General features: G+C 35.0%; 1 protein-coding gene across 1 annotated transcript in view; it reads right to left on the bottom strand.

The window, feature by feature from the left end:
• Positions 1–6,696: 6,696 nt before the first annotated feature.
• LOC583267 (histone-lysine N-methyltransferase SMYD3-like) overlaps positions 6,697–14,077 on the bottom strand; it is a 36,258-nt gene continuing 28,877 nt past the window's right edge. The window contains exons 5-9 of the mRNA XM_030997190.1: positions 12,297–12,407; positions 11,697–11,793; positions 11,130–11,298; positions 9,907–10,018; positions 6,697–7,310 (exon numbers count right to left, since the gene is read on the bottom strand). Coding sequence (XP_030853050.1) covers positions 7,167–7,310; positions 9,907–10,018; positions 11,130–11,298; positions 11,697–11,793; positions 12,297–12,407 — 633 coding nt within the window. The 3' untranslated portion in view covers positions 6,697–7,166. The remainder of the gene's footprint in view (positions 7,311–9,906; positions 10,019–11,129; positions 11,299–11,696; positions 11,794–12,296; positions 12,408–14,077) is intronic.

Genomic DNA, 14,077 nt, shown 5'->3' with positions numbered 1-14,077 from the left:
CTTCTCAGCTCAAACAGGCACGGGGCTACACTTTCAATGAGAGGCGAATGATAACGTTTCATTAAGCTATGCAGTTGTTTGAGTTTTTTTATTTTTTATTATCCAGTGGGAATTTCCATTGACATTCATAACAGGAAGTATTATGTTAACCTTTCCACTACGGTGATCCTTCCGCTATAACCAAACCGTTCCGTTTACCCACGCGCATCTCAGCAATCACTCTCGTTATAACAAGTTATATGAGTATGTTATTAAATCGAGTGGGACCTTCAACTGACATTCATAACAGGAAGTATTATGTTTAACCTTAATTGTACATTGTGATCCGGGATTGTGATTCTTCCGCTGTCACTGAACTGTTCACCCACATCTCAGCAATCCATCTCGTTATAACAAGTTAAATGAGTATGATTTTTTCCGCCTAGGGGTGGGAATTCCTACTCATAAATAATTATTGGATAACATAACACTGATACTATCTGGTACTGGTACTGTTTGGTACGGTCATATGTAAATGTATTTGTATAATTCACTAATTATTCCATATACTCGAGTTATGTGTACCTAGCTAGTATGTGTTATTCATTGTGGGATCTGAACATTGACACTCAACTTGGTGAAATATCTAAGTAGATTGCAAGGAAGGTCATAATGCTGTATTACAGTGGCGTAATGAGCACAAACGTTTGGGAGGGCTGACAAAAAAATCCTCACCACTCCTCTGACATGCAGGCCCCGCTGAACGTTTTTCAAAGAAGGGTCTAGGGGGGAAATCCCTAGGCGGGGGTCAAGGGGCGGAGCCCCCGAAGCTCAAGGGGTATGGGCATCAGTGGTGGATCCTTGAATTTCTTATATACCGGGGAGACAAAATAGCATGGGGTGAAATATATGTAAAACGATGAAGCGATAGAGCGAGGCTTTAGCGGCGAGGGAGCGGAGAGACCAAGCGTGGTGGGTCTGGGAGGGGGTTCTGACCCCCTCCCAGAGTAGAAAGCATTTGCAAATGTAGAACCACATTAGGTACATTTTCAGGCACTTCCTGGAGTAATATGACGTAAAATTGCTTTCTCCTACCCCCTCCAAGATTAGGGATCTTTTTCAATTTGAGAACCACATTTGGCGCGTTAATGTCCACCGGCACTTCCTGGAGAAAAAAAAACGAGGCCTTCTGATTGGTTAGAAGTTAGAGAAAAGAGATCTGTCACGTCGTGAGACGTTGTATATGCTTCGTTTTATTTTTAAGATATGAATGTGTTAGCAAAGAAAATAATACTAAGCTGGAAGAATTGTTGAAAATGTTATTTTTCACTCAATCATTGAGTTATTAATGTTAATATGTATTACTATTATGGAAATAAAAACCTCGCTTGAGGATAAGAGAAGAAGAAAAAATTACTGAAGCTTAGTTTTAATTAAGACATAATACAGACTTTTACAGGAAACATTGTTGAGGTGTAATGTAGACACATATTATGGTAGATAATTAGTCAGAACTTACAATTCTTTGAGATGTATCCAGTGGGTAAAAACTTCACAAGTACAACAAAATATGATTTTCCGGGTCTACTTTATGTCAAATTATATTGAGTGATTGTTATGGAGCTGTTACAAGAACATGATGATTCTAGTTTATCCTCTTGAACTCTCTATCTGAAAGCACACCAGTACATGGATGAGATTCTTCAATCTGATACTTGTAACAACTCCACTAATTCCTGTCTGGAACAATGTGTTCATGTACTTGATAAGTTGAGGGGGGGGGGGTGTATTATCCTAATATTTGTAATGTTATTAGGTTTAATAGGAAAGAGACATGTTATGGATACTTGGTCATAAATAATAATAACAGTGCCTTATTGCTTCGCAGTTTAATTTGTCTTTTGAAATATAAAAACACTTTATGAATCCTTCATCACGGGGGATATACAATAGACCAAGATATTTAAAAATATATAAAATCTAGCTATTTAAAAAAAAATTACTCAATACTTGCTTGAAAGGTGTGATTAGAATAATGGCCAGCTTCAAGAAAAGATGTTAGTTTCTCACTGTTTTCTGTATTTTTCTAACCTATCATTGCTGCAGGATTGGAATGATTCCATCTGGATACTTCATTATCAATAAACCGAGCATCAGTCTAGAAGGTTGCTGAAATCTTAAAGCTCAGTTTTAGAGAGGCTGCTATATACTTGGTCGACCAGGAAACGGAAACCTCACCAAATTCCTTTGTTTTTAGATATCACATTGGAACATTGATAATAAGATTGGAAGTTGTCACTGCTGACGAATAGGGTGATCTGCAGGACGAAGAAATGATGGTCAGATGGCATCTCAAGAATGTTCAAAAGGCCTCTCAGCTCATATAGCTCAGCTCAGTGGTCACACTGAGAGGGGGTGGTTTTCTATTCCCGTCCAAGGGGAACTCGGATCACGGTGATTGGATGATGCATTTTTAGAAAATCTTACCACAAAAAAACGTACTAAAATATTTTGACGAACTCAAGGTAATCTGCTAGATCTGCTGCAGATGACCTTATTATATGAAAATTGGAAATTTAATATTTATATTTATAAAGAGAAAAAGACAAAATGATCAAGAATAAATTTCAGAAGTCTTTCAGTTTTGAATTTATATTCATTAATTGATTTCATTATAAGCTTGTGAATGTACTGAAAGTCTTGAAACTGGGGCAAAAGGATGAGATTAGAATGTAGCACAAATAGTGAGTGAAAGAAAGTGTCTTTTGATTGTACTGTCGGGGTAACACCCTCACATAGCATCAAGCTCCGGCTATCTTAGAGCCCTGGCGATTCTGTTTGAAATAAGTTTATATTTCCCCATGTACATTTATATCTATAGTACAATGATTTTATTATGTATTCAGAACTGAAGGAAATAAAAATGAAATGAAAGAAGAGTGATCAAAATCAGAAAAACAATATGAAGAGTGAAGAATAGTATTGGAAAAGTTAGACAAGTTGAGACAATGATGGCGAGAAATAGTAAACAATTAAGAGTGAATGAGAAAAGGTCAAAATCATTGAGAAAGAATAGCAGGGGAGGATAAACCAAATAAAGAAAATGAAAGTGAGAAAGGACTATTAAAAGTGAAAATAAAAGAACATGAGGAAAATGTTCAAAAAGGTAAGAAGTGATGTAAAAGAGAATTTCAATGATCAGAACATTTAAATTCATGAAAAGAAAATGGGATGAGAACTTGACAACCCTTGATGCAAGATTAGTGGGTTAAATTGGCACGATGGAATATATTGTAAGAAACTACATCTGCAGTCAGTTTGACTTGTTAGTGTGTCCATCAACTTTCATCTTCACTCTTGATCATTTTCCCTTTCACTGTACATGTATTAATGTGGTAAAATTGTCCTATCACACTTCTCTCATACTTGGATTCTTCTACTCTTCCTTCCCCAGTCTCCACTTCCTATAATTCTTCATCTCTACTTCCTTTCTTACAAGTATGACTAACATTGTATATTTCTCTGATACCAAACTTGCATCTGAATATCTCTTGCTCTCAATTCCTTATTAAATCTCTCTCCCCATCCCCCCATCTCTCTCTCTAAAATAAATTAAAAACCAACACGACAGTTCAAGTTGGCTGTTTATTTATTAAGGCATGAGAATACAGCGTGTTTGTGTACAAGTAAAATGTTCTTTACATAAAAGACACTAAGTCGAATCTTGATTATTGTGTATTATAACTAAGTGCTGTCTAATTTTTTTTCTCCATTTTGTATACGTTTCTAGCTCAAGTCGCATTAACATTTATTTTAAAATATTCCTGCAAAAAGGATACAAATACATGTACAATGTATTTCGAAGTCAGACTTTGGACCAATTATCTCTTCAGTTAGAGGAAAGCATGTAGGCCTACATGACACTACATGTAAGTGTATTTTCTTTTCGACTTCTCGACAAAATATTATACCATTTCTCAAACTTATTTATTTAAACATATTCATACATGATAACAATGTTTGACAAAGCTGTTTTCACATCGGTCACATACAACATATAAATGAAATGAGGCAAACATAACAATTTATTACAGGGATATTAAATAGACTTTGGACCAATTATCTCTTCAGTTAGAGGAAGGCATGTACATGTCACGACATGTAAATGTATTTTCTCTTCGATTTCCCGACATATATTATACCATTTCTCAACGTATTTGTTTAAAAATATTTATACAGGATGCAGGGACGGATCCAGGATTTTCTTCCTGGGGGGGGGGGGGCACACGGGGGAAAGAGAACATATATAAACGACTCAGCCAGCTGCTGTGGGAGGGGGAGGGGGGGAGGGACATTTTTGTTTTGGTCCCCAAAAATCGAAACGACTCAGCCAGCCGCTGAATAAGCGGGTGGGTGGGGGGGGGGGGGGGAGATAAGAGGACACTTTTTTTTGGGGGGGGGGGGGGGGTCACGAAATTTGTAAATTTGAAATTTTGCTCCGTTTGGGGGGGGGGAAGGGGTAAGGTCATCTTTTTAGGTCAGCCATTTGTATATATTTTTATTTTTTATTTTAATAACAAAAAAACAAAAAATTGGCCGGGGGCGAGGAAACGTGCCCCCTGTGCCCCCCCCCCCCTTTTGGATCCGTCCCTGAGATGACAATGTTGGCCAACGCCGTTTTTCACATTGGTCCTGTATATACATGGTAACATACGAAATATCAATAAAATGAGGCAAACACGACAATTTATTTCTCGGACATTAAATAGACTTTGGACCAATTATCTCTTCAGTTGCATGTACATGACACTACATGTAAATGTATTTCTCTCTTCGACTTCTCGACAAAATATTATACCATTTCCCAAATTTATTTGTTTAAAAATATGTATACAGGATGACATTGTTGGCCAAAGCTGTTTTTCACATTGGTCCTGTATATACATGGTAACATACAAAATATCAATGAAGTGAGGCAAACATAACAATATGTTACAGGGATATTAAATAGACTGGACCATTTATCTCTTCAGTTAGAGGAAGCATGTACATGACACTACATGTATTTGTATTTTCTCTTCGACTTCTCGACAAAATATTATACCATTTCTCAAACTTATTTATTTAAAAATATTTATACAGGATGACAACATATAACAGGGATATTAAATAAAATGATATGAAATAACCAGCGAATAGAGACATGGATATAAATTTTTAGATTTACAAAATGAGGTTATCCAACGATTTGAAGAATAGTATTAACAAAAATTTAAACTTCACCGGAAATGTAATTAATTATTTCACAATAGAATCAGAATCTTACCCAGCACACTCGTAGGAAACGAGACACAACACACCATTCCGGTGATGTAGTATTATTAGGTATAGCGCACCAAAAATAAGTACAACAAACACATGTTATTTGATGATTGCAAATGATCAAGCTTCATGAAAGCTTCAACGAACAAAAAACAGAATTGAAATCGGTCAATGCGTTGTGATTTTATACCATTTGTTGGATATCGCAAAATTACCGAAAAACCTGCCAGAAATAGTCAAATTGGCAAAAATGGCAAAATTCGACAAAGTTGACAACTTAATTCATCATTTTCTTGGACTTTTCTTAATAAATTAAATTATCAGACACTAAACTATCATCTTTGAGGTAAAAAATACAAAAAAGAAAATTCATATATCTCGTTTTGAAAACAGAAGCCAACAAAATAAGTCATTTTTGCCATTTTTGCGAATCTGCAGATATGAAAAAGTTGTGAATATAACTAAGTCCACCTAATTAATATGCGCATATGAAATCAAATCAAAACCGAAATTGATACATCAGTGAAACCTATGTAAATCAGACAGGTATGGAAATATATTTTTTTGAAGAAAAAAAAAATTATGAATATTCATCAAATATGCAAATTAGGTCATTTCAGCTAATTATATAATTTATATATATATATATATATATATATATATAGGAAAGTAAAACTGTTCATTTTGTTGGCATTTTTTAAAGCATATATGTATAGATCATATTTACACCAAATATTAACATTAAATTCCAAATATTTTTGCAATGCCAATAAAATATGGCGATGGAAATTACTTGGATCACCGTTACAGCTATTTCCTCATATGTTTCATAATTATTCAGAAAAACCGATCAATTGATACAAATTTGCAGACTTTCAGCTACATCAAAGTATATGTTTCTTTTAAAAAAAAAGTCAGATTTGAGGATTTATGACGATTTTCCGAGAAACAATTCAACAGGCCATAACATTCTACAGGGACTGAATTTTAGAGAAAAACTAAATTTAATGACCCCATGCAGTACAGTTGCGGCTACCTTGAGTGTAAACAACAAATTGATTTAATGAGTGAAACACATGCGAATATTACATTTTTGTAGGGGAGTTTTATACATTGAGGTGCATTTTCACCACGCAGAATAACAGTCAATGGACGATCAGCGGGCCATGTCACACATGGCTGAAAAGACAATATTCTAATTAATAATTTTACATATTTCCCACATGCCTATAACAATAAAACTACACAGAATTGTAGTCAAAGGTATGCTTGAAAGATATGTGAAAAATATTGTTCAGTTTTGTTTAAAATAAATTTACGAAAATTGCTATTTCTACCAACTGACTGCTGTTGTGTGTGTGTGTGTGTGTGTATTTGCGCGTGCGTGTGTGTGTGTGCATGGGGCAGACTGTGTGTACAGGTAGTGTGATCACCCTAGTATTATACTTAGGGCACACAAAAGTAAATTTTATTCAAATGGGTAGAAAATAAACACAACACATATACATCCATATGGCGTCACTGGTGATTTAGTACATTAATGAAAATGCAATTGTTTATAAAGGTGTTTAAATGAAAGAAATAGACGTTGAAATCTGCAAAGTACTAGGTAATGAGTTCCATATATCACCTCCTTTAATAGAAGTGGGCCCTGTTTTACCAAACTTGTTATCAATAACAACTGCCACATATGTATGGTAAATCTGCTCACAGTCAATCAAATGCAAGTATTTAAGAAGCTTAGTATCACAATGATCGTAACATGTTGATGAACAAAAAGTTTTATGAAACAGGGTGTTCAAATTTCTAGATTTACAAACTACGATGACTACATTTCGGATGGATTGTATGCCAGCTTCTCAAACTTATGTCTCTTGTTGTTTCATTTCGATCTTTCTCTCTGTTGCTCTGTCCTTATGTCTTAGTATTTCCAGGAACAAGAACAGTTCTTGCACTTCTAACATCAGTGAATGCTTTGGGCCATGCGTTACCTCCAAAACACTCTTTGTCTGAAAAAACAAAATAATTAATATTTATTTAAAAAAAAATAACAGACATATTTGGCACCATCCTAGATCAGAAGCAGAAAAATTCAGGAAAAGTTCAACGAGGGTTTAAAGAGTGAGAAAGAGAGAGAGAGATAGCGAGAGAACGAGCAGGAACGAGTCAATCAAAAATATGAGAGAAAAACAATTTTTCAATCAAATGGATGACATAAAGGGATACGTTTATTGGTTCGATGCGATGAAAAGAAAATACACCTGTATTGATCTACTTTATCATACATGCTCCTAGCATGCCAGCAAGGTCACTTCCTCTGTCTTTATGGATTAAAGTAGATCAAATTCATTCCTTATTGATTGATAAATTATTCATCTTTTGTCCTTGCTAAATTATATTAAAGGTAAAGACCAGTATTGGAAACGCCCCAATTTCAAAAAATGAAATGAAAGCTCTCATTACCAATCATGTAAAAGAATATGTTTTGACTAATACATGATGATAAAAAATTTGCCGGGAAACCGCCTACTAATTCATATATTTGGTAAATTTGTTTCTCTCATGGTCTGTGAGAGATATAGGGTAGTCCCATATACATCTTTCTGTGTATAGTGCTTGTAACTTTACGAAGAATGGGCCAAATTTGATGATTCCAGAACCTTGCAGATGCTAGATGCTAGATGATCAACCTTTTCTGATCGATTCCACAACGTTTCTTTCACAATGCAATCGCATGACCATAATCGGTCTTTACCTTTAAGGCGAATGACTCGGTCAGAATCTGAATACGAATGTCCAGTTAGCAACACACTTGCTTTTGATGTATATACTGGGGGTTATGATACTTTTTCAGCCCAAACAACTACATGTATAGGTATAACATATTGCTCCGATTGTCTCATTTTCGCTCGCTGGATCACTGCAGCACAAACATAGCTCATTCGACGTCACTACCAAACTAGCCAATCAGCTGTCAATGACGTCATATTGAATGCGGCGGCAAATATATTTTGTGAAATTATCGAGAAATGGACTATTTCTAATTGCAAACTAGTTTCATTTTTGGATGGAAACGCAGCCATTGTTATCTTGAAATTCATTGAAGTCATCAGAAAAGGCCAATTTACGTCTCAGATGATTCAAGAGGTCTATTTTGTAGATAAATTTTCAATTTCTTAGAATGTTCCACTGTGTTGCAGGGTACCGGGTGTATGCCATTGGGTGTGATGTGTTCGCGCGCAATGGTGCGAATTATAAATTATTCTTCTTCTTCGCTATAAGTACAGGCCACCGCGCCGTCGGGTGTGAACATTTCTTTCCTTCTCAATACAATAACTTTCACCTGCCTAAGTTATTCAAACCATACGGAATTGTGGCGTCTCGCCACTTCCATTACGTAATCATTAAAAGGATCTGCATATACAACATTTTCCTGCTATACGTTGTACCGCAGGAAAATACAAATCTCCCTCGTATACCTTACAGTCCAAACGATAAATATGTGCCTTAAACGAAGCAGGCGACAATCGGCGTAGCAGACGACACTTGATAGTAATTTTGTACGTGAGATTGCTTTGCTAAATATAAATTACTTTGTTAATAAATATCAACTAAAATTTCTTTTACATATCTTTAAACCATCATTGATATTTAATAATTAATGAGTGAGTAAAAGAAACATACCAAACTATATAATGATATGAAATACTTGGTGGCAATGAGGGGAGTTTGACGTGATGACTGATGGCACCCCTCTGTTAATAACCGAATAGTCCATGGTGTGTCATGAATATTCATGTTTTTGCTTACCTCGGCTAAATGTTTGCTTTTACTAAATGGAAAAATTACGGTGGGGGGGGGGGGGGGGTAGATGAAATGGAAATAATGAACAAAGCAGAAGTGATAATTGATAATTCATGCTTCTTATCCTTCGTGTGCTTGATATATAATCTTAAAATCGCTTGGCAGACTGAGTCCAAAGTTCGACTTGTTTCACGTGTGTATTATAGGCAATGGCGAGCTTGCAACCTATTTTGAAAAATTACGGTGGGTGAACTTTCAAAAGTCAATGAGACATGTGGGCTCCAATGAAAGAGCTAGTGATAACGTACGTCGGGGTGAATGTGCCTTTCGTTTAAACAAAAAATGGATTTTTAACGATTTAAAAAAAAAAAACGTCCATAGGCTAACATGTTAGGCTGCTGACTCTGACGATAGGGGGCGTTGTGAAATGAGACTAAACGGAGCAATATGAAGCTTTTTCACTAATGAAACAGAGTGGTCGAACGGGATTGGGTGAGGTTACGTACCTCAGATGATTCTGGATTTCACTGTGTATCGTATAGTCGCATTTAATTACCATCGTCTCCCCCCCCCCCCCCACCCCCAATCCATGCACCATCCTTGAAGATGGAATAATGCCCGCACTTATTAAAGGTAAACTTTAATAAGCGCACAATTCTACAGTTCTACTCAGATACTAATGTCAAATGTTGTCAAAAGAGCAGAATTAAAAATAAATTGATAAAAGTTCAGTAAATTTTTTTAAACACCCACTATTGTAGTCTATATAACGTCCCATCAATTCATAAAAAAGATAGTTACCTCTGTGAGATATTTTTTAGCATCTTCAAGTCTCCCCAGCTCAAGTAGTATTCTAGTCATTCTCAGGAGGTAAATCCCTAGAGAGGCACTGTACGGTCCTTTATAGAGATATCTAAATCAAATAACAGTCAAATTCAGGCATAAAACTACGGTTTTGCAAAATGTACAGTGGGTCCTATGACAATTAACCCCTGGACAATTACCCCTCAAGAACAACAACCCCCTTGCACATGCAATTATAAATTTATGCATGGCATCCACCCATATCTTAATCCTTAGTATTCTTGCAAGATTACCCCCCAAAACGCCAAGCGCCATGTGCTAACAAGCCATATTAGGGGGAAGATCTGCTGATAATATCACACTTCCTCAGCCTGATCAGTGTTTATAACGGCTTAATCAATATACCATTTAAGGTCTGTTCATTATCTTAAAGGTATTACAAAGTTTTGGTATGAAGTCATGAATTTGGTTCAAATGGACATATTGGAAGCATATATGCGATCTTACATTATTCAGCGATCGTTGTCGCGGTTGAAATCGAGTCTGAAGTTATGAAACTAACATAATAAACACTTTATATTGTAAAGCTCCCTCTCAAGGTCAAGATATTAATTAAGCTATAAAACAATTTTTCTCGACTAAAATCGACCGATTAGCTATTCCCGTTTGGAAATTATATACCACAACTACATATTATGAGATTTTCATGGTCGCAGCTACCATTTGTACGGCTGTAGGCGCTTTTTGATATTCATCAAAATTTACCGGGAGCACCGGTAAATTTTTATATTCAATTTATCTCGAAAGCAGAAGTATTTTAGGGGCTAAATTTTTTAGTGCTTATAATACATCCAAAGGGGCATCCAAATATATCAACATTGTATAGAATGACTATCCACCCAATTTTCACAAATTCCCAAAACTTTGTATTACCTTTAAAAAAAAAAAAAAGATAATTCATATATCTGAATGTCACTAATCACTAATTGTTCTATAAATGTGATGGTTATTTTACCTGACCGCTAAGAAAGCATAAATACTTGTAAGTGAGCAACCAGACGGCCGACGGTTTTAGGTCCCTCTCCGAGGGGACCTAGTAGTGAAAATTAATGGTTTCGAACGCGGATCACCGGATTACGAGACCACTGCTCTACCAACTGAGCTATCGCGCCCCCTGTTCTGTGTAATGTGTATAATGAGTATAATGAACATAGTCTTACCTGTTAGGCTCTATGTTCAGCTGTCCAGTCTCAACAGCTTTCTGCCATGCTTGTGAGTCGATGCATGCTAGAAATGCCGCATTTCTGACCTGGTACAGGAGATGATGATTGGCTGGAATATTGCTAGAGTAGTCCATCGGCTTCAAGTAGGGTGCACACAGCTGCAACACTTTCGCCCAATGTAAATATCACAATTAAGAAAGAATAAACCCATACAATGAACATTGATCGAGATGGGGACAAAAAGCTAAGAAACTGAGAGGACTAACATGGGGTCAGTGAGTTTGGAGCATAGAGGAAACTAAAGGGTAAATGAGAGAGAGAGAGAGATAGACAGAGATGAGTAGAAAAGGGGGAAAAGGAGAGCAAAAGAGAAAAATAGATTACAACGCAATGTATTTGTAGAATGTGAATTGTGCAAATAAAAAAGCGTCCTAATAACTCTATGATAACGACAAATGAACCAAACACAAAAGGTAAAAACAATTATTGACTTCATTCCTAGTATTTCAACTTATTGACAGGTAATTATAGTCATTGTATATTTTAAAAAAATTATATGTCAACAAAGGATATCTTGTGCCTTCTCTGCATCCTTTATTCGCTCCAAGGATTTCTTCAGACCTCTGAGCTCTTCACCTAAACCATCATCTGGCCCCAATGCCTGAAATATACAGAAAATATTTTATCAGAATGTAAACAAGATAAGCTTGATAATAAGAACATTTTTATTTTGCACTAAAATGCATATATTGCAAGTTTATATGTAAAACAATTTCTATATGGACTTTGAAAATCACTTATTATCTAGTGCATTACTGAGGATAGATCCATGCAGGTATCGACTGCCTTGGCTAATGCATGCATAAGTTACTTGAGAGTTATATCATTATTTCATATTTGAGTTTAAATAGAAAGTAAAGTAGCGCGTAGATCGTATTATTGTTCACTACTTTGAACATTGGAAGTTATAATGGTGCACAATCATTAATGAAACCGCAGACCTTATCTTGAGATCATCAATACAATTCAAGTTCAAAGATATCGAGTACATGTAGTTTAAAAGAAAACTACCTACCGGTATACAACTTGCATGTTATTTTCAGGCTATTTTGCAGCATTTGAGAAGAGTAAAACAAAGGATGAAACTGTAAAGTAAAGACTCACATTGATTTCTTCGATGCATTTCACACACTTGCAGGTGAAATGATAGCTCTCTTTCAGATCAGCCTGTCTCACTTTAGCTGGTTTCATGGCATCTACATAGCTGATTGTACACTAAAACCAAACGAAAACCGGTTGTAAGGATCTTAAATTATAAGCACATGTTATTCTTATAGTGCATGTACAAGTAAAGACCAATCATGTTTTCAAGGTCATAGATTTGCTTGATTCTTTTTCATATGACCAGACTTACCAGCAAATTGATGAATGTTGACCATTGTGATATCTTCCAGTTGTGACGAATATCTAAAGAATCTAAAGAATAAACATCAGTTCTTCATAACAGTTGAAGCGTCCTTCACTGCAAAATATAGAACTGATATACATACCCTAATGAACGGTTGGTAACAAAAGATACAAAAACCATCTAGAGGTATAAGACAGGGGTGTCCCATATCTGCAGTATTATTTATCCTTAGCATTGAAGCTCTTGCAAATGAGATTAGACAAACAACGATATATTAGGCTTGAGTGTTGGTTGTAATGAGAAAACATTAAAAATATTACAGTTAGCAGATGACATGACATTATTTGTTTGTACAGTTATGTCAGGTAATACAGCTATAAAGATTATTTAAAAAATTGAAAAGTATTCTAGAATCCAATTAAATGAAAACAAGACAAAAGCCCTCTGGTTGGGAACCAACAATCCATCAAATACTATCGGAAATATGTTATGGGAAGATGTTTATGTTAAGTCACTCGGTATTTATTTTTGTAAAAAATAAAGATATAGGCTTTAAAATGAACTGGTCTGAAGAGAGAATATTACAAATAAAACAACTGTTAAATCTTTGGAAACAGAGAAATCTCACGCTTAAAGGGAAAATAATGATATTAAAATAATTGATAATGTCGTAAATCATTTATACATCACAAGTCTTGTCTTGTCCTAAAGAGATAATTAAGGAGCTCGATAAGTTCATTTTTAATTTTTATTACAAAGGTTAAAAGGATAAATGTATTAAATAGTACTCAAGAAGGTGGTTTAGATATGTTGAATGTTCAAACAAAGGTTGCATCGTTAAATATAAATTGGTTTTGTAAATATCTAAGCGATGAATTAAATGCAGGTTGCAAATGTGTGTTTGACTATTGGTTTGAGCAAATTGGTGGTATAAAGGTTTTAATGAATTGTAAATATAATACAAAAAACGCAAGTTTTCTGGAAAACAAGATGCCTCATTTCTACTATAATTTAATTTTGATCCTTTTCTTGTATAAAAGCTGTTACTACCCAAAAAAGGTTCGATCATGTACTTTTGACAGCTATTGTAGAGAAATGATTCGGCTGAATAAAAATGTAACGTATAAAAGGAAAATGCTTTTTTATAGGAATTGGATACATTCTGACATTTTGTTTGTTTGGGATTTAATGGATGGGAAAGGTTTTCTACCAGTTAATTAAGTCAATATGTTTTAGCATGAAGTTGAAAGGAATATAAAGAAATATTTCATGTCTAATTTTAATGTCAAACCATGTCATCTATTGTTTGGTATTGATTTTAATTCAAAGAAGGAAAAAGATATTGATATTATTTTGAATAATCCACTTTCTACTGTTTAGCAAAGCTTTGTTGGAAAAGAATTTTAAAAGAAAACAACAAAAAAGATCCTTCTTCATATTTTTATTTACCTATTAAATTATCGTTTACAAATATAAGAAAATATTAGAAAACCATGTATATCTCTCCAGAAATGGAGGTAAATGCTAAAAATGTGAA

This window comes from Strongylocentrotus purpuratus, unplaced genomic scaffold (assembly GCF_000002235.5).
Source record: "Strongylocentrotus purpuratus isolate Spur 01 unplaced genomic scaffold, Spur_5.0 spur5_scaffold_4, whole genome shotgun sequence".
In the NCBI taxonomy this organism is placed as follows: Eukaryota; Metazoa; Echinodermata; class Echinoidea; order Camarodonta; family Strongylocentrotidae; genus Strongylocentrotus; species Strongylocentrotus purpuratus.
Note: the sequence above shows the minus strand (reverse complement) of the source record. Positions and strands in the feature narration are given on the sequence as shown.